General features: G+C 33.3%; 4 protein-coding genes and 1 non-coding gene across 9 annotated transcripts; 2 read left to right on the plus strand and 3 right to left on the minus strand.

The window, feature by feature from the left end:
- Nucleotides 1-669: 669 nt before the first annotated feature.
- Nucleotides 670-4,977, plus strand: Bm5476 (Uncharacterized protein; the record flags this gene model as incomplete). Its single annotated transcript, XM_001902690.2, has 12 exons — nt 670-795; nt 1,171-1,369; nt 1,767-2,023; nt 2,156-2,231; nt 2,399-2,565; nt 2,671-2,743; nt 3,036-3,196; nt 3,533-3,607; nt 3,786-3,909; nt 4,066-4,172; nt 4,411-4,547; nt 4,791-4,977. 12 exons carry the CDS (start codon nt 670-672, stop codon nt 4,975-4,977), a joined length of 1,689 nt encoding a protein of 562 aa, XP_001902725.2.
- Nucleotides 1,863-1,972, minus strand: Bm15511. Its single transcript, XR_006227907.1, has one exon. It is a non-coding gene; the product is annotated as a small nucleolar RNA Bm15511 (small nucleolar RNA).
- Nucleotides 4,978-5,783: 806 nt separating the features above from the next.
- On the minus strand, nt 5,784-8,101 carry Bma-sgt-1 (TPR Domain containing protein; the record flags this gene model as incomplete). Its single annotated transcript, XM_001902689.2, has 8 exons — nt 5,784-5,848; nt 6,198-6,267; nt 6,379-6,558; nt 6,630-6,792; nt 6,879-6,983; nt 7,213-7,376; nt 7,578-7,687; nt 7,942-8,101. 8 exons carry the CDS (start codon nt 8,099-8,101, stop codon nt 5,784-5,786), a joined length of 1,017 nt encoding a protein of 338 aa, XP_001902724.1.
- Nucleotides 8,102-9,696: 1,595 nt separating this feature from the next.
- Bma-efr-3 (putative 96.7 kDa protein C32D5.3 in chromosome II, putative) lies at nt 9,697-15,830 on the minus strand (the record flags this gene model as incomplete). 5 transcript variants are annotated; one of them, XM_043078569.1, is made up of 18 exons in its annotated part: nt 9,697-9,912; nt 10,150-10,238; nt 10,304-10,562; nt 10,717-10,902; nt 11,219-11,389; nt 11,534-11,633; nt 11,759-11,899; nt 12,067-12,206; nt 12,366-12,479; nt 12,727-12,878; nt 13,402-13,522; nt 13,729-13,888; nt 14,116-14,221; nt 14,465-14,575; nt 14,691-14,856; nt 15,020-15,145; nt 15,460-15,607; nt 15,754-15,830. In XM_043078569.1, the coding sequence occupies 18 exons, from the start codon at nt 15,828-15,830 to the stop codon at nt 9,697-9,699; spliced, it is 2,583 nt and encodes an 860-aa protein (XP_042934503.1). The 5 variants fall into 5 exon arrangements, with proteins under 5 accessions (XP_042934503.1, XP_042934504.1, XP_042934505.1 ...); XM_043078570.1 differs by lacking the exon at nt 15,754-15,830 and having other exon boundaries at nt 15,460-15,576; XM_043078572.1 differs by lacking the exons at nt 9,697-9,912; nt 10,304-10,562 and having other exon boundaries at nt 10,182-10,238.
- An 809-nt stretch (nt 15,831-16,639) lies between these two features.
- On the plus strand, nt 16,640-17,591 carry Bm1415 (Uncharacterized protein; the record flags this gene model as incomplete). The annotated part of the gene is made up of 3 exons (XM_043078574.1): nt 16,640-16,680; nt 17,121-17,138; nt 17,546-17,591. The coding sequence occupies 3 exons, from the start codon at nt 16,640-16,642 to the stop codon at nt 17,589-17,591; spliced, it is 105 nt and encodes a 34-aa protein (XP_042934508.1).
- Between the last annotated feature and the right edge of the window lie 558 nt (nt 17,592-18,149).

Consider the following 18,149-nt stretch of genomic DNA (forward strand, 5'->3'; position numbering starts at 1 on the left):
GATCACAGTTGGCTCTATTCTTTTAAGGCCTGAGTGAGTGAAACGATATCTACGTTCCACCGATCCTCTATATATCTGAGACATAAACAGTTCAGTGTTTGGCTTCTTCAAAAATAGGTTAAGCAAATCATCCTCTCCTTAGCATTTCCAGTCACCGATCTGATTTTTCTTTCCATTTTATTTCTCTAAATTTATGATTGTCTTTTGTAGAATCTATCCGATAAAATTTGACGCCATTCTATCTTTTCATTTTCAAAAAGATTTTTAAAGGTTTTTTCTCCTTTCCCTTAAATATTTTGACTTCCATCATAGTTTCGTACACTTCACAGCATTCGCATTCTAGTTGCTTTTGTTCATGCTAGTTAGCCAAAAAGCTTCTCTATTGCTATCATGATAGATTATATCTCAAATCATCCCATTTGTACCAGTTTATTTCATAGAGTATCAAAGTACCCTTTGCTCTCTTTCATTTTTTGCACGTATGATTTAAAAAAAAAAAAAAAAAAAGAATGAGATGAGAGTTCGAAAATTTATCATCCAGCAATTTAAGATGATTTACAGCATAAACAACAAAGTGACGTAAACAATAACAGCAGATCCTGAAGCAAGGTCAACTAGCAACAGCCCACCGCACACGTGCGTAATACTGATTGCTCCTCCCGATTCAAAATGGTTAAATCATTGTTCAATATTTGTTTGGCAGCTACGTGCCAGCATAACTTATATGGATATTTGGCTGATTTGCCAACATCTTGTAAACAACGTTTGCTCGAATTCTTTAGCTCACATGACCAGGTATTACATTATCCCAGTTGTAATTATTAAAAATGTCAATCCCTGGATATTTTATCCATAGAAAAATAAAAATGTTCAAAAATATGTTCCAGGAGTTGTACGATGAATTTAGACAGTGAATTTAAGTATATTTGCATCTCTTCAAAAAACTCAGCATAATAAGCCTCAGAATACTTGTATCCACTACACAAAAACTGATTGTAATGCTAATTGAATGATTTGAACAATCGTTTGTTTTATTAGGAAGTTGTTTTTATCACTAGATTAGAGAAAGGAAGACAGTAATCACCACACTATTTTTCCATTTAAAGAATATATATACATTTTCTTAAACCTTGATCAAGTCATTTCATATGAATTAAATCTCATTTTCAGTTATTTCTATCAGAATGCGCTCAACTTGTATCATCACCTTCATTTGGAAGAAATCTTACGGAATTACGTTTTTATCTGAGCGATCAAGTGACTGATAGTGTTCTGGAAGCCATTGCGGCTCATAATCGTGCACTTCAACAAATTGCAATTATTTTTTGTCAAAACATCACTGACAAGTTAACGACTCTATTTTCTCGAAGTTTATTTAAAGTTTCAATTTAGTGAATTTTCATAGGAATGGTATTATCTATTCATGTTGTGCACAATTAATGTTATAGGAATGATATTATTTGAAAAATATCTTTAGGCTTCAAAATTTGTTACATCTTAATTTGACGGATTTCAATTTCAACTGGAAACATTTAGTTACATTTGTTGATAAAAGACCTAGATAGAAGATCTCGAAATCCATTTTAGGGTATTCGTGCAATAACAAGTGGACAACGAAAAATCGAGAAATTAGAATTTAGAGCTTTGAAGAAGCTTACATCAAATGGTTTATCACTGATAAAGTCAAATTTCTTACACACAGTCGACCTAAGCTCTTGCATCAAGGTCGAATAAAATACTTGTTATCAAACTGTTGTCAATCTAAGTTTGGTTTATGTACAATTCACCACTGTGGGGTGGTGTTGGTGTAGTGGTTTGGGAGTGTCGTGCTGCGCAACAGTTCGGCAGTTCGTCTCTTCAGAGCCCTGTGAAGAAATACAAGATGACGAGTCTGAGTTTGTACGATGCGGGGTGCAGTTATTGCACCTTGCCGTGCCTAGTCATGATGTCTAGAGGCATTTGTCCGAGGGCACTAGGTGATTGTCGTCATTATCATCGTAAGGTTTCAATGGAAGATGGAGAAGTTGGTGTGTGATTGAGGGTTTGGTTGTTTGTGTGTTACGTTTCGCATTTTGACATATTTTATAGTTTGGATGTCATTTGCAATATTTTTTGCTCTTTTATGAAGTCTGTCAATTTCATATTTTCAATTCAGATCAAAAGCGATGGGATCTATCAGCTTGTTTATTTAAATCGTAACATTCACTGTTTGTATTTGAATAGCTGCAGAGGTTAGTCCTTTCAAAAAAAGAAAAAACTTATGCATTTTATTTTAACATTCTTTCGATATCATCTCGAAATCTAATACTTCTACATCATGTTTCATAAATGTTCGATTTAATTCAGTCTTTTAACTGCTGTTTTTGTGAACTGATTGAATTCTGTTGCCGAAATTTAGGTCTAAATGATCAAGCACTTTATGATATCGCACACTACCTCGGAGAAAAATTATCTGTTTTGGAGTTGGATTTTTTACCAAATGTAATCGATCCATCTTCTGCTCTATTTTATTTGAGTCGTAATTGTCCAAACATTAAGCAGTTATCGCTTTGTCGTTTTTTCGAGGTATTCTTTTGAGGAATTTATTATCCACTTTGGAAATTGGGTACATCTGCATTAAAAATAAAAATTTAATACTGAGTGACCTTTTTAAAAGCGCTTTTTATTTAGGTAGGGAGAGAGCTTACACTAATGCCTGAATACAGAATTGCTGGTGTAGGACTGCGTGATGTTGATTTACATGGTTTGTTTTATTTTCTTTTATCTTGAACATCCATTTCCACCTCTCTATTCATTTTTTTTTCTTGCTTTTAGCATTCTCTTGCATTCTGATGTAGTTAACGAAATCGTTAGTAGCTACTCCTGATATTTATCCAGCGATTGCTGCAGATTTTGTCTGGGAAAAAGGCTGCTTCATTTTCCACACATATACATTCATTTATGTGTATCCACTTTAGTTGTTATCAGATTTACCCGGAACGAAATCTATTGAATGATTACTATTAGACTGTAATTCAAATTATCACTTGTTTTAGGCAACTATTTTTTCACTTTACCTCTCTTACCACCAACGGTAAACAGAATACGGTTGTCAGTATGCGGCGATGAGGACGTGAATAGTTTAATTGATCGTTTGGAGATGTTACCTCAACTGACGAGTATTCATCTACAGATGAACTGCAAGGAACCAAGCTGGGTGAGGATTTAACCATTTTCTTTACACCTTGTTTGGTCCAGTTATCCTGAAATCCTGTCATCTAGAAATGGCTGCCCTGCGAGCTATTGCTGCTCACAAATATCCATGATTTAACCACTTTGCTACTAGTTTCTTCTGCCTTCCTTGCACTTCCTTTTTCATAGGGAATTTCTTGGTATGATTTTGAATGTTTGGAGTCATTTCCTTGTCCAAATCGAGTACCATGTATAAAAAGCACTTTTCATGAGGCGGAAGAGGTAAATTTTATCGTCCCACTTTGTAAGTATAACAATCATAAATACTATTAAACTTTTAGCGATTTTCACTTAATTTTAGCGATGTGTAGAAGATGCTAATTCATTTCTACGTTCTATCTTGCCGTATATTGGAAGCAAAATAACGCGGCTTCATGTTAGCTTTTAAATTTTCAATTGTTCTGTAACTTTGAGAAACTGATACCGATTTCTATAGACAGCATCATTTTCGTCCTCAGTTCCCTAATTTTTTACCCAAATCCTCCTTTAGTTTATTTTTTGGGTTTCGGATAATCGTGAGGAAAAGCGTATTTGTTTTTACTGTTAATTTTTAGATATCGCTGCCAACGATTATTGATGGTGTCTTCAGTTTGATAACACAGTGTCTACCAAATTTAAGTCATTTGGCACTTGACGTCAAGCACATCAACAACAAACTACTGCGGTTATTCTTTACTGGTTTGCATTTCGATCTCCAGATTTTTTGGACATTTTGAACAGAGGAACTAAGTATTGAATCCAGCAGAAAGCAGATGTAATCTTAGAAGAAATCTAATAAAAATTTAATAAAAACTATCTAATAAAAACTTTTAAAAGCTATGACAAATATTCTAGGTGGAATTCATTCGCCAGGTTCAAGATTGCGATCGCTGAAACTTTGCCGTCTTCGAACAACTTACAGAGCTTTGTTTGCGATTGCGCGTGGCGCACATTCAATCACGGTACATGAAACTTAAATTTTCTAACCTGCTTCCTCTAAATATTTCTTTTTATTAGGTTTAAGTCAATCCAGCATTACCACTTTTCCATTTCGTCAAGCCTTTCTTCTCGTGTATATACCACAGATCGTTTCTTTTGACTTAGATTCAGAATAAACTTAAGAAATTAAGCTTAACTATAAAAGTAGCGCCATCATCAAAAGCCGTTTTTGTTAATCCAAGATATTTTTGAATATTTCAGGACTTAGAGGTGTCGCACATCCCTTGTGTTGATGATCGCTTCTTGGCTTTATTAGCAGATAATTGCATGGGTTTGAAAAATATTAATTTGAATGGTTGTAGATATGTCACCGACAAAGGACTTGCTGCCTTGGCGCGGTGAACTTTATTTAGTTCATAAATTCCATTCCCTTCATTTGCACAAGCTCAAAAAATATTTTCTAAAATGACGTAATGAAATTATACACTGGAAACTTCTATTTCCCTCATTTTTATGAATTTGCATTCATTATTAAATAAAAATACAAAAAACATGCTTCTTATTGAATTTCCATCAGAAGTTTGAATAGTAAAGACATCCAGTATATTATTCGATAGGTGCAATCAAAAGTTATGTTTCAGGAAGTGTTGTTTAAAGGAAGTGCGAATTCGTGCAACGTCATGTACAGACAAGTCAATATATTTGCTGGCGCAGTTTTGTCCTGACCTTGAATGGATATCACACGCTGATTTTAGTGGACGTCCAAAGTTCAGTGATAAAGCATTACAGTGTCTCAAAGATTCCTGTGTGCAAAGGGTTATTTGTTGAATAAAGGAAACAAACTTATTTGTTCCTGCGTGTGAAGAATACGGCGAATTACTTTCCTACTATAACTTAGAAGTTAAAGGAAATAGATTTTTGTAATAAATTTCTCAGAATGAAATAGCTGAACCACATACTCCTCGACTGGAAGAGAATAAAGAGGATTTTTTCTTTTCACCTTGCGTAGTTAATTTTAAACAGTATGATTCCAAGGAATTATCTATCGCAACTTTTCTCATGCATGCAGATACCTTTCATAAATTGTAACTCCGCTCAAGCGAACTCTGAGTACAAAAATATGTTACCAATAGTTTACACCTATAGACTACATTTCCAAATAACCAACCTCTTATCTCTCTTCTTCACACAGATAAACTCCAAGAATTGTCTCAAACTACAATCCGTTTTCCCTTTCATTTTGATTTCGTAATTTATGATGCGGAAGTGATACCATGTCGGGATCAAATCATTCTTCACAGACCTTTATAAGTTAATTTACTGAAGAAAAAGCCATGTCCGAAAATATTCAAAATTTAAATAGGAATCCGGCGGTTTGCAATTAAAATATACTGCTAGGATCGGAGGGAGGGAATATATCTCATTTTGTTATATGGAATAAGACATCATATTAGTTTTTTTAAGTCGCTTCGGACAACAGCACACAGCTTATCATATAAAAAGTTTTAGAAGTTGTAAAGGAACCAGTGATTAGAAGAGGAATATAATCAAAAGTAATAATCTGTGGTCGCCGAAACATAAATATCAAAAAAGCAGAAAAGCCTGCAGAGTAAAATCACTAATACTTCAGAGAATTACTGCGGAGGCTGCGTGCCATTTTCATGCGGTCCATTCCTATCGCTTTCATTGCTAGGACCTCCTAGGAAATAATTCTGTAGATAATTTTTTAGATTTTGTTCAGCTTAGATTCATTTAAATAGAAATCATTTTTTTTTTTAATCATTTAAAAATTTCATTTAAATTAAATGCAATTAAAATATACTGCTAGGATCGGAGGGAAAAAATCTATTTATCTCATTTTGTTATACGGAACAAGACATCATAATAGTTTTTTTAAGTCGCTTCGGACATTTTTTTAATTAAAAGCGATACTTGCATCTCACATAGAAAAACGAAATGCTGTCCAAAAAGTGCTGAGTAAAAGCTGAAATAGTAACTAATAGCAGTCTGCTTCTTAACTAGATATAAACAGTGAAATATAAAACCACCTTGGCCCTGGAACTGCTGTCTCAGCTGTTCAACCAAATCTGGATTAGCACTTTGCATTTGCTGAGCTAACTGAAAGTAGACAAAAATAGTAACGCACTTCATATCCTCGAAATAACATACACAAGTTTCTAAAGCCTATTTACTTTAATCAAATTTGTAGTCAGTGTAAACAAAAACAACCTGTTGGCCGGCTTCTATAAGATTAGAAACGCCAGCATTTGATCCACTGCCGAGAATACCAGTCATCATCTGTGACATCATATTCTGAATGTTAGGATCAGACATCAGTTGTCTGGCCATGTTCATCATCGCTGGATTATTCAGCAGTGCAGTCATGTCAGGCATCTGAGAACCAAACAGCTGAAACAAAAAAATCTTTATAGAGATTGCCAAATTTGAATTAAATCACTCGAAAATATGACAAAACCTACCCCAGGACCTTGCCCCTGCCTGAATGATTCCTCTAGTTCTTTCAGCTTATCTTCAGCAATTTTCAGATTATTTTTGTAGCTTTCCTGTTCCGGATCCAATTCTAGTGCTTTTTTATATGCTTCTACAGCTTGCTCATAACGATTCTGGCAAGACAATGCCAACCTAAAAAAGTACGCGAAATTACGCAACCGTTCATATTCGAATTGTGATGAAAAAATATTGGCTTAACAAAACACGCTAAATTTTACCCCATTCGTCCATAAGCTTTGCTATATTTTGGATCCAAGGCCAGTGCAGCACGACAATCCTGTATTGCCAAATCATACTGTTCTAGCCGACAGTAAGCTGCTGCTCTCAAATGCATGATAAACTCTTTAAACGAAAAACATATTTTGAGTAATACACTTATAAAAAACTTAAGGGCTGTCAGTTTATAGCATGTTTTCCTAAAATAAGTTTTTCAATGCTTTGTCTTCTTCCAAAGTTTTTTCCAGATACTTGAAAACTTCCCAGCAATTATGTCAACTAGGCTAATAAGTTCCGTCTATTTTACAGACAATATATCAGGACTTCTAGATCTACCGATTGCAAAAATAAGCCGGATCTTTGTTCAGCTTGATAGCTTCATTGTACTTTAACACGGCATTTTCAAATTGCGAAGATTTCATTAATGTATTCCCTTCTTCTTTTAAATTATTCGCTATTTTGATTTCTTCTGCAGTTGGTTTCGGAAAATCATCAACACCCTGAAACTTCGATGTACCACACTTTTTTTGTTAATGCCTGCTTCAAAAGAATCTAGCTTAGTCACTTAGGACCACACCTTTTTTGTGCTGTGTACAAAGACTGACATACATACAGTTGAAAAATCAGTTGCGCTGCATTTAGCAAATCCTAATGACTCTTTTTTTTTTGCGATAGTTAGTTGATTTTAAAATGAAGCATACGGCAGGAAGACCCTCAGCTGCAACGAAAATATCCAGAAGAGGTTTTGATGGTTGAAACAAGTAACTGGAATCCGTTAAATCAAATGCTGTTTCAAGGCACTGAATAGCCACTGAAAAAAATTTTTTTATAAAATTTGATTAATATTAATAAAATACGCAATAAATTAATTCTTTCAAGCTTGAAATAACTCATGGATGATATGCAACAATTTTGTAATTTTACAGAAGTAAAAGCAGGGATGCAATGAATACGGATGTTCCGGAAGCAATCACGAGTTTTACTACAAAGCTACTACTTGTCCTAGACATATTAACAATCGCATCAGTGAGATAAACCATAGTGAAGTACAACAACGACAATAACCTTCAATTCCTTCAACCTGATCAGTTGTGCACTGTTCACGCGAAATCCGCTGGCGCAAGAATTGAATGAATGAAACGACGAGATTCTTTTCATCACTGATATCTTGCTTTTTATGACTCGATTCCGGATTGCTGAATGTTGTATCAGCTGAGTCATTCATTGTCTTAGTTTTTCCTCACGCACTCTATACTCACCAAAATCTGAAAGCATTTCTTATACAGCTTACAATTTTAGAGAAGCTGAAAACGATATCTTTTAAAGTCTAAATATCATACACGTAATGCATCGAAAGTCTCCACTGATTTGCATACTGTGTCCTTAGACAGGAATACGAAAGCCAATAAAATTCTCTAAAAGGTTTTGCAGATCACGTTTGAATCAACCGCAGAATCTATTCACGTCGGAAAAAACTGATCTAAGAAAAACAGGACAAGGATATACAGATTTATGAGCCAAAAGGAACGTGTGAACACGTAACCACAAGCCACATAAATCACACATAATCGTGAGCCTATGAATTGAACTCAACCCGCCCACATTCTCAGAAGAACTAATGAAGAACTGACGTTGAATGCAATTGGCACGTCCCACAAGTGGACAGGAAGAGACTTCGGGGTTGCTTTCAGTCAAGTGAACAAGGCGATTTGGGATTTCTCGGGAAGATGAGCCTCTCTCTCTCTTGAAATCACTAGAAAAATTCTGTTTGTGGAAAAGAAACACCTTCATGGGATACGCGCTGACTCGGCATATTGCATTCAGTAAATGTATTAAAGTGATGGTAACATTGTATCTGCCCTTTTCACAAGCCAAAAAATTTCAATAAGTTAGAGATTCCGTACATAAACTCAGTATTTGTCAGAAATCTACCTATCGTTATACATGTTTTACATGAAAAGAGCCCAAAATACAGGAAAGTACTCAATTGTAGCATGAACTTCAATTTATGACCTGATCTGAAGAGAGTTATTTATAAAAGTTTATAATGGGAACGATATCTCTATCTCTTGTAACTTGCTTCTGCAGCAGAAAAATGGAACAGAATAGTCGTTTTTAGAAATCCTACAAAAAATTTGTGGATCAATTGGTTATAAAATCTAACAACCATATCTCTGTTTGTGACTTCCGTAACATCATTATTCAAAAAATCCAAAAGAAATGGTTTCTATATGATCATTTTATCCATAAGCAATAATAATTTAAATTTTTTAATAATACAAGATGTACATCAAAGGAAACGACATTGGGATTAATTATTGCATAAATGATTGAAAATGAATGACAAAAAATCTACATATACACACATATATATATCTACAACTAAATCATCACACCACGAAATTCAAAAAATTGATCAAAATATCAAATGTAATTTACTAGCAGGGTACTAAGTCATGCAATGATGTAGTATACAATACGTCATTAAAATGAATTTAGTTATCTCAATCGGTTTTTGTGCAATACTGCGCGCTTATTTACAGCGTTAAAGTAAATGATTGAATTCTGTTCATTATTGGCTTTACCGCTAGCCTATTAGCACAAACAAAGAATTAGATCATACTGTCGCTGTACAGCTATATTTAATGTCTTATGTTTTCATTTGGAGATTCTATACACTGAAGCTGGGAATTTGACTTATGTGGGGAACAAAAGATGCAGTTAATTGATGCGAATTCTTCTTCGGACTTCCCACAAAAAAATTATTCACTTCCTTTCTCACATTACAAAATTTTTAAATAAAAATCTTCTAAGATGACATTAAAAAACATACGATTCAGGTAATTTGAGTTCGAAAATACTTTTCGGTTTATTGTAACATCCATATTCATTCATACGATTTGCATCGTCATTTCGTTGAAGTAATCGTTTCACAGTTCGCGATAAGTCAACTTCTTCACGTTCCTGATGCATTTCTTCTACAAGTTGATTGAAGTCCTGAGTGCGAAACTTATCCAGAATCCTTTGTGTCCGTTTCTATAAAAGAACCATATTGAAGTCAGGTTTAGTCAACAGTAGTAATTTTCCAAGTACTCATGTTAACAGTATTCATATTTGCAATTCCCTTTAACCAATAAAAGTTACTACAAAGTTGCTTATGTTTTTTACGGCAATGAACATGCCTCCACTTTTTTATTAATGTGACACTATGAACGATAGGTCAAAAAAAAAAAATCACAAAACCCGAAAAACACACAAACAAATCATATAAACCTGTTCTTTTTTTTCTTCTTCACTCTGGTCAATTAACGTATTCGTTCTCTTGCGCAATTCACTAACAGTCGTCGGAGGAAGATCAGATTCTGCAATATAGTGTTTTAAAGTTAAAGAAATAACTTCAATGAATCTTGCAGATAGAAATTCTTACTTTCTCGTGCTGGTGAAAAGATTGTATTTTTTCGAGAAGTCTGTATAGATTCAGATGGACTCCAATCAATGCTCATATCAACGGAGACTGTGTTTTCATCAATTCCACTATTATCTATTCCATCAACATTATTCATTTTTTCGGCTTCTATGAATGGCCAATCTCTATTTACTTCCATGTCACCAGATATTGATGACGCTAGTGCTACGCCTTTTGAAACAAATGCTACTGTCAAGTTCTTCACATCCTTACCGGTAGCCTAAAATAACGCAAGCAACAAGAAGTCAGTAGCAATCCAAAGTACGTTTTCAAAGCTTTATGTATACAAAAATTAAAAGGTCGTGACACCCGTTATTCACACAACTGAAAATACCGAACATATCTTGCGAACAATTCAAATATACATTTACCACCTTAAGCATTTCGCTGACGTCATCGATATCGAAAAGAATTGTTGCATCCTCTTCAAGACAAAGCGCCGCTTGTTCTTCATCGTCATCACTTGCAAGTGGAGCCTTTTTAGGACTTTTTTTGTCAGACTGGAATTCCGACAAAAGATTTAGCAACGGGTGGGCTCGTAACGCCCGTTGCTTTACAATCTAAATCAGTGATTTCTTTAATTACTTCTTGAATTTTCATCTTAAAATTAAAGTTTGGGGGCAAAACAAAATTATAACTGTCCTTAAGATTTCTTCCGAAAAATTTATGCACCTAAAAAAAGACTCTATGTTCTCAACAATCCTACATATCGTGTCCCTTCCACACCTGAAGCATATGCATATTCACTCCGTATTTTTGAAAGGGAATGAAAAACAACATGAATTCATCATATACGGAATATCTTTAATCGAAAAAAATATTTTTCTTCTTTCACTAATTCATAAATTAGATCTAAACTCTACAATAGTATATTACCTGTTGAACATGTTGACAAAGAGATGGTATGGCCATAAGCTGACTGCTGAAGTTAAGATATTTTGCCACCAAATTATGAATAGCTATACGCTTTGCACCATTAAAACGAAATGACGATTCCAGTGCCATTGATTGTAGAGCAAAAGACAACCGGAATAACTGTATCAACATCTAAAATGTTAATATCCACTTTTCCATTATATACAGTGTAATTTTGCTAACAAAAACAGCGATCGTTAAGACACCCAACAAAAACGAGTTTATGACATATTTTTTTCATAACCGTAGAGCGAAAATAATTAAGAGTGAACTTACTTCGTCAAAACCAACTTCAATGCATAATAAAGCCATCGTGCAAAGGATTGCATCCATATGTTCTCTTTGTGTCTCATCTTCCGGCACCATCCAAACACATCTACAAGCTTTCCGGTGGTAAAAAAAGTTTGAAGTTCTCGAATTTTTTCCATGCCAAGTCATAAATATAATGTAACAGAATCAAACGACTCGAAAATCTGGAATATAGATTACCTACATACTTACTTATGAAGAGCATTAAGTAAATGCGGCGCATAGTTTCGCATAATCATTTCATCCGACCGACTACATTTTTCAAAGGTTAACTGCAAATCAGTGACATCGTTGACGTAAGGTAAGTGCCGTAACACTGACAAATTATCATGCCTGCAAGAAGTCGAAGAAACTGCAAAAGCTTCTTACAGATATTACGGGGCATGAAGATATCCACAATTTGTATTTTGCATTCAGAATTTGCAAGAAATGAATTATATTTGAATTCAGTCATTTAAATAATTTAAAGAATAAACAGACAATAAAAATAAGATATAAACCTGTCAAGTAAGGTATGGAAAATGCACTGCGTATCTAAACGAACGACAGGATCACCAGTCAAAGCTAATCGCAGTAGTGTGTTTGGGAAATTATTGCTAAATATCGTTGACATGAAACCTGTTCGATATTTCGTTGCCACCTAAAAATCAGACTTTATAAGTGTTTAATTTGTGTTTAATTTGAAATTCACATTACTGGAATGATTTGAAAATGAAAAGTTTACAAAATAACCCTGAGACGATACAAACTGTACAATAAAATTAAATTGAACTTCAAGCATTAAAACTGAAAGACACACCTTTAAAAGTGTTTTTACAAGTATATGCTGCAAGAAAGTATCACTAGGTTTTAGTGACTGATTGTCTTTTCCAAGATTTGGTATGTTAGCGGATATAAAAAGCATAATTTCGACCTAAAAACTGAAACTGAGTAAAGCATTCATTATGTGTTCTCAACAAAAATTTTCAATATTCGACAACATTCTGGATTTAAAATTAATTCGTAGCACACTATGAAAAACAACATTTGCAAAGTTGCAAAGAAACATAATATGAATATGTAAAGAAAAAATTATATTATAGGATGAAACAAGACAAATGAAATTTCGTGAGACCCACTGCAAACAGACGTTTTTTACAAGTTATATAACACCGGATTACCTTCTGGTAATCAGGTAATGCATATGCATAGTCACCCATAGCATTAATTAAAGATTCTTGGTATATTTTTTCTTGATCAATTGATGGGCATTCTACGGTTTGTTGAAATTCAACAGATCGACGTAGATGTTTCAGTAAAGAATTGAATATACCTGAAATGAAATACGAAAATTACAACTTACACAATATCTAAGACTTACCTTATTTATGGTTACTTAAACTTTCTCATTTCTCTATTAATGATCCTAATCTCAAACGTGTCATAGATTCGAATCATGATATGGAAAAATTTTACGTTAGATGAACACTAAATATATGCCCTGTGATTGGTAAGTTTGGAAGTAATATCAACTTCTGACTACTGATTGTCATAGGTAAAAAAGTTCCTTCTATTTATCTCCATTTAGCAAAAAAAATTTAATCCTCAGCTTTCACCCAAACGGATAGCCGGGAAACTGTTAATGCATTTGCTTTGGCCACCCCACTATTTAGCACTGTTTAACTCTCTTTTACTATAGGCCAAAAACCACTTTACTTATTAAAAACTTCTTTTGAATTTTAAAGTTATCGACTCCAAATAATCTTCTTAATCTTAAAAAAAAAGATGCAAAAAATTCCAAAAGACGAAAATATCAACTTACCAACGTAAAGGCTATGTTTAAAGTTTGCACTAACCTATTAAAGATGGTCCGATACTGGTACCGGCAATGGAAACAATACTTGATAAAACCATTGCAATACCAATGCGTACAGATGCATTCGAATTTGACATATTCTCCAAATGAGTTATTAAAGCCTAAAAATATTAAAACAAAAAACTGTAAAAATTATTCAGTGTGTATAAGATCAAAAAGGAATCAAGAGAACAAACAGATATAAGTTACCGATAATCAACAAATGAACCCAATTAACGTCTGAAACAAATTAACTGCACCTGAAACGAATTAACTAATTTTGAAATGCAAAAAATGCAAAAACTAAAAAAAATTTTTGAAAAATCACTTGGATGACAAAACTCGGGTCTTTCACGCTATACATAATTGCACGGAATGTGTAAACCGCGAATATAGGTGGAGGCTCCCACTTCGTATGTAAATCACAGTGTTTCAGAACCGGGTCCAGAACAGAAACCAAACCAAAAGGTGCTTTTGCCATCAATTCTCTACAAGATTTCAAATGAAAATTTCGAAAAATGATTTCTTCTTAACTTCATTTAGTAACATATGAATTAAATACTTTACTGATGTTTTACTATATGCATTGCGAATTTTGGATGTAAAAACCAATTTTTCTGCACCATTATAGTCAAATGAAATATCAAATTGTTCAATAAGACGCATTAAGAACTGAATATGAATAAAGCATGGTTTATAAATATATTAAAAATACCGTAGGAACTGATCAGCAAGCGCTTTCGGGTTTTCCGCTACGCCATCCACTGCATAGGGCTGGTCAATTACTGAGAAGTGATTATTCCGTTTTTCCCTTGACTCTTCTAAAACAGTAAAACAAGCAACTGACAACACTGAATCCTCACAATCTCTACATGTTTCACCATTATCTACCACTACCTACGTGAAAGAATGCAGATAAGATTGTGAAGTTTGGAAAACTATGATTTTGCTAGACTTTTACAATTCCCGTAAGTCTCTAATAAGATCATCAAAGATTTTTCCAAATATCAAGAATGCTATCTAAAGTCAATAAAAGCAGCTAGTATGAAATTATATGAAAATACCATAATCCTCTTCTTGAAGATTAAAAAGAATCGAAGGAATGATTTTGTCCATATATTGCCTTTCCCATATACTAGTTTGCAATGGATCGGTTGTTAACTTCCACATAACACCTAAAATAAACTCAAAAACTAAAGATAAATCAAAAAATTTCAAAACCTTTGATTCAGTTGGATGTCACCCTTCCTTACTTAACAAAACTACTAAAATTAAGTTAAATTAAACTACCTCTTAAGCCACGTAAACCTGCATACCGCGCATCTTTTGAAGTTTCGCTATTATTTGCATAACACATTGATGCAAATTTAGAAATAAAGAAGTCGTATTCCCGATGATAAGCAGGAGTGTTTTCTTCGATGTTTGCGAAATTCACAAATGAATCTGTAGCCAGTTTCTAGAAAATTCAGAAGCTAGATTTCATAAATTTTAAAAAAATCCTCAAAAGATATTTTCATAATTCTCATTCTACCATAAACTTTCACAATTCAAAAAAGTTCTTATAAACCAGAGGGAAAGTACCATAAACATACACTGTTAGCAAAAATAAAAAATTTAACCTCCATTTGGAAATGATTCGTTTCCAACAACTTCTGCAGCATTTTGAGGAAGTGTTCGATGAACTTATTTAGACTCGATAAATCGTGACAACTCTGCAGAAGTTGATCCATCGCTTCTATGGATATCTGAACTCAACATTTTAAGTTCAAGAAATTTTTTTTAAATTTAGCTTCACTTCTTCGTACTAAAAAATCGACTAGGAAGTTCGCTTGACTTAATGCCTTAAAATATTACACTACAAAAAAATCTCCAGCAATTTTTGCTGCAAAGTTTATTTATAAAAGGTAGAATGGAAAAATATGTTAAACACATTTGGCACGGCTTGGTAATATCAAGTGTTTATCACAGTGGTAACTTCTGAAGTAGATGTACTTGCCAAAATACTTGCATTTTTCCTTCAAGGAATGAAAATAAAAACAAAATACCAAATAAGGTATACCTTAACTTGGTTATATTTTTGGTGATATAGATCTCTGGACAACCGCGAAACAATGTATCCACCAATTCTATCCAACTTTTCGGGTCTTGATATTGCATAAAATGTTAGCTTTTGCATATTCGAATTGATCAAGCCTTCAGTTAACGAGCTAAAAAATTTATAGAGAACTATATACACTGTTTATCCAAAGTTGATAGCAGCAAAAAATTGTTGAAACAAGTATTCAAATCAACAAATGTAGCTTTCTGATGGTCTCATTCTAATATTACAGTATATTTCAGAACTTCAAATAACCACCTCGGATAAATGGCGTCGACGAGTCGTCGATACCGTGGTTTGCATGGAGCGCAACAACACATAAAGGTATCCATCAGTAAATTTAAAGGAACATGTGCAGAAACTGGATAAACCTAGAATCAGTAATTTTCGGAGAATTTTTCAGGGGAAATTCGATATCACTAGAAAAATTCCTGAAGAAGTCACTGATTTCAATTACAAGTGTGACAAACCTTTTCACACGAATCTAATATCGGAGTTATGACTGTGTTATCATAAGCTTTTTTTTTTTTGATTTCTCTCTCTCTCTTTCTCTAACACTTCTGATTCTCCTTTACGGTGTTTGTAACTACTACAAAAAATGAGGAAGTTTGCAAGGCAGACTATTCAAAAAATAAAAAACAGCCTTCCTTCTCAGATATGATGAAACAGAGAGACTCGACAATGAAAAGTATAGAACTACGACAGTTAATTGGATTTGCAGAAGTTTTAACAGCAATAAAAAAGGAAGGGTGAAACAAGACACGAAAGACATGAGCTGACACTAAATTTCCAACCAAACACTTATGTGTTTTCATTTTCATTTTCATTCCATTTTCATTTTTATCTATTTCCATTACAAAACAGATTAAAAGAAAAGTTAAAATCTGCCACAATTCATCAAAATATTCTCCTGTAATTTTTATGAACCCTGTCATCTCTGTATTCTTGCTTCTTAATTTCTTTTCCCTCTTAATTCAAACAATTTCTCCAAAATATAAAAAAACTTTCTCGAGATCATCTGAAAAGTCCAGATGCAATCTAACAACACAACATACAAGACAGTCACGAATAGTCAAATCACCTCCCACTCATATCATGAGAAACCGGTACACACAATTCTCGCATTTGTATAAACTGCTTAATGCCGAATACACCAGTTGGCTGCAGTTTCGTTTCTGGTGGGTACTTTATTTCAGATTCTTTTTAAATCTATTTCAAGGGAAAAGAATGCATTTCCATATACTTGGCGGATTAAATAATTAATCAGTGCTGTGTTGTATCCAGTATTGTTCATAAAATTAGTATCAAATTAACTATTTAATAAATCAATTTAATTAGTTACTTTACTTGTCGTTATCATTTTTCTTTGATTATTTTTATTTTTATTTAAAAAAAGTTTTTTCTAAAATTAAAAAAAGGAACATTTTTCTCTCTATGTCTCTTTATATTTCAGGTTATTACCTTACTGATAATTTGTTGCTGATAATTCGTATATATTTGCTGTGAATGAATGATAGCTTAAGGAGCCGACGTTTTTGTTGGCATAAATAGCGTGCCCTGCAATATCCGATGTGACTCTGCAGAGAGTTGGGAAGAAATTTTCTGTTTTTATAATTTCATAGATCGAAAATTTTTATCAGGTAAGTTGATTTCCACCAGTTTTCTATTGCGTTGAGCTAAATATAAATTTGAAAATGGTTCAGTTGACGAGGAACGAGAAAATTGTTTGGTTCAGAAACTGGTTTAGGAATCTTTATGGTCCATCTTCATTAACAATAGCCAATAAATATTAAAATAGGAGAGTCATTTCTTGTGCAACGAAACAAATGCATTATAAACAAGTCTGACATGAAGAACAAACATACTTTTTTCTTTTTTCACAATTACCTTTAATATTTTATGCTTGAAAATGTAGTCAAATAATGAGAAATTGTTAAAAAATGCGGTATATCAAATAGAAAGCAAACATTTTTGTTCAATTATTTCTCACATTTTTGTTCAATTATTTCTCAAATTAAACAAATAAAGCATTGAAGGATTATTATAGGTATATGGAAGATTTTGGAGAAGTAAGCGCTGATATGCTTGTATGAAAAAACGTTGACTATGGAGTCGCACTGAAATTACCTTTGCTAACAAATTCATAAAGAATAAACATAAAGGATTTTAAACTTGTGAAATGATTGTCAATTGACTATATATTTCTCAGTGATAAAATCAATGTTTCCGAACGGGAAGCTATATAAATCCTCGAACGAGGAAACTATATAAAAATCAATTTCCGAAATGGTGAAGGACTCAAAGTATATTATAGATATAGAGTACTATAAATTATTACCCATTTTGATGATCATTTTTGAAATAAGGTGTTTATAGCTATTGTTTATTTGCTATTCGTTTATTTCTTTTATGACTTCTGTACTAGGAATAGACTGCTATATATACCTGAATATAATTGAATTGAGAACAATCAGGATTTAAAGTATATTTGTTTTTAAACAAATTTTTTGAAAAAATGCAGCTGAAAAAGTTAAGAAAAACAGTTGCAATTTGAAGGATTTATAAAATAACTATTGCTTGACATGACAGTTTTTTTTTTGGTAGAAAAAACAGCGAGATAAATATATTATGTTGGAATATTTTGTGGGGAT

The sequence above is a fragment of the Brugia malayi genome (assembly GCF_000002995.4).
Source record: "Brugia malayi strain FR3 genome assembly, contig: Bm_v4_Chr2_contig_001, whole genome shotgun sequence".
NCBI lineage: Eukaryota > Metazoa > Nematoda > Chromadorea > Rhabditida > Onchocercidae > Brugia > Brugia malayi.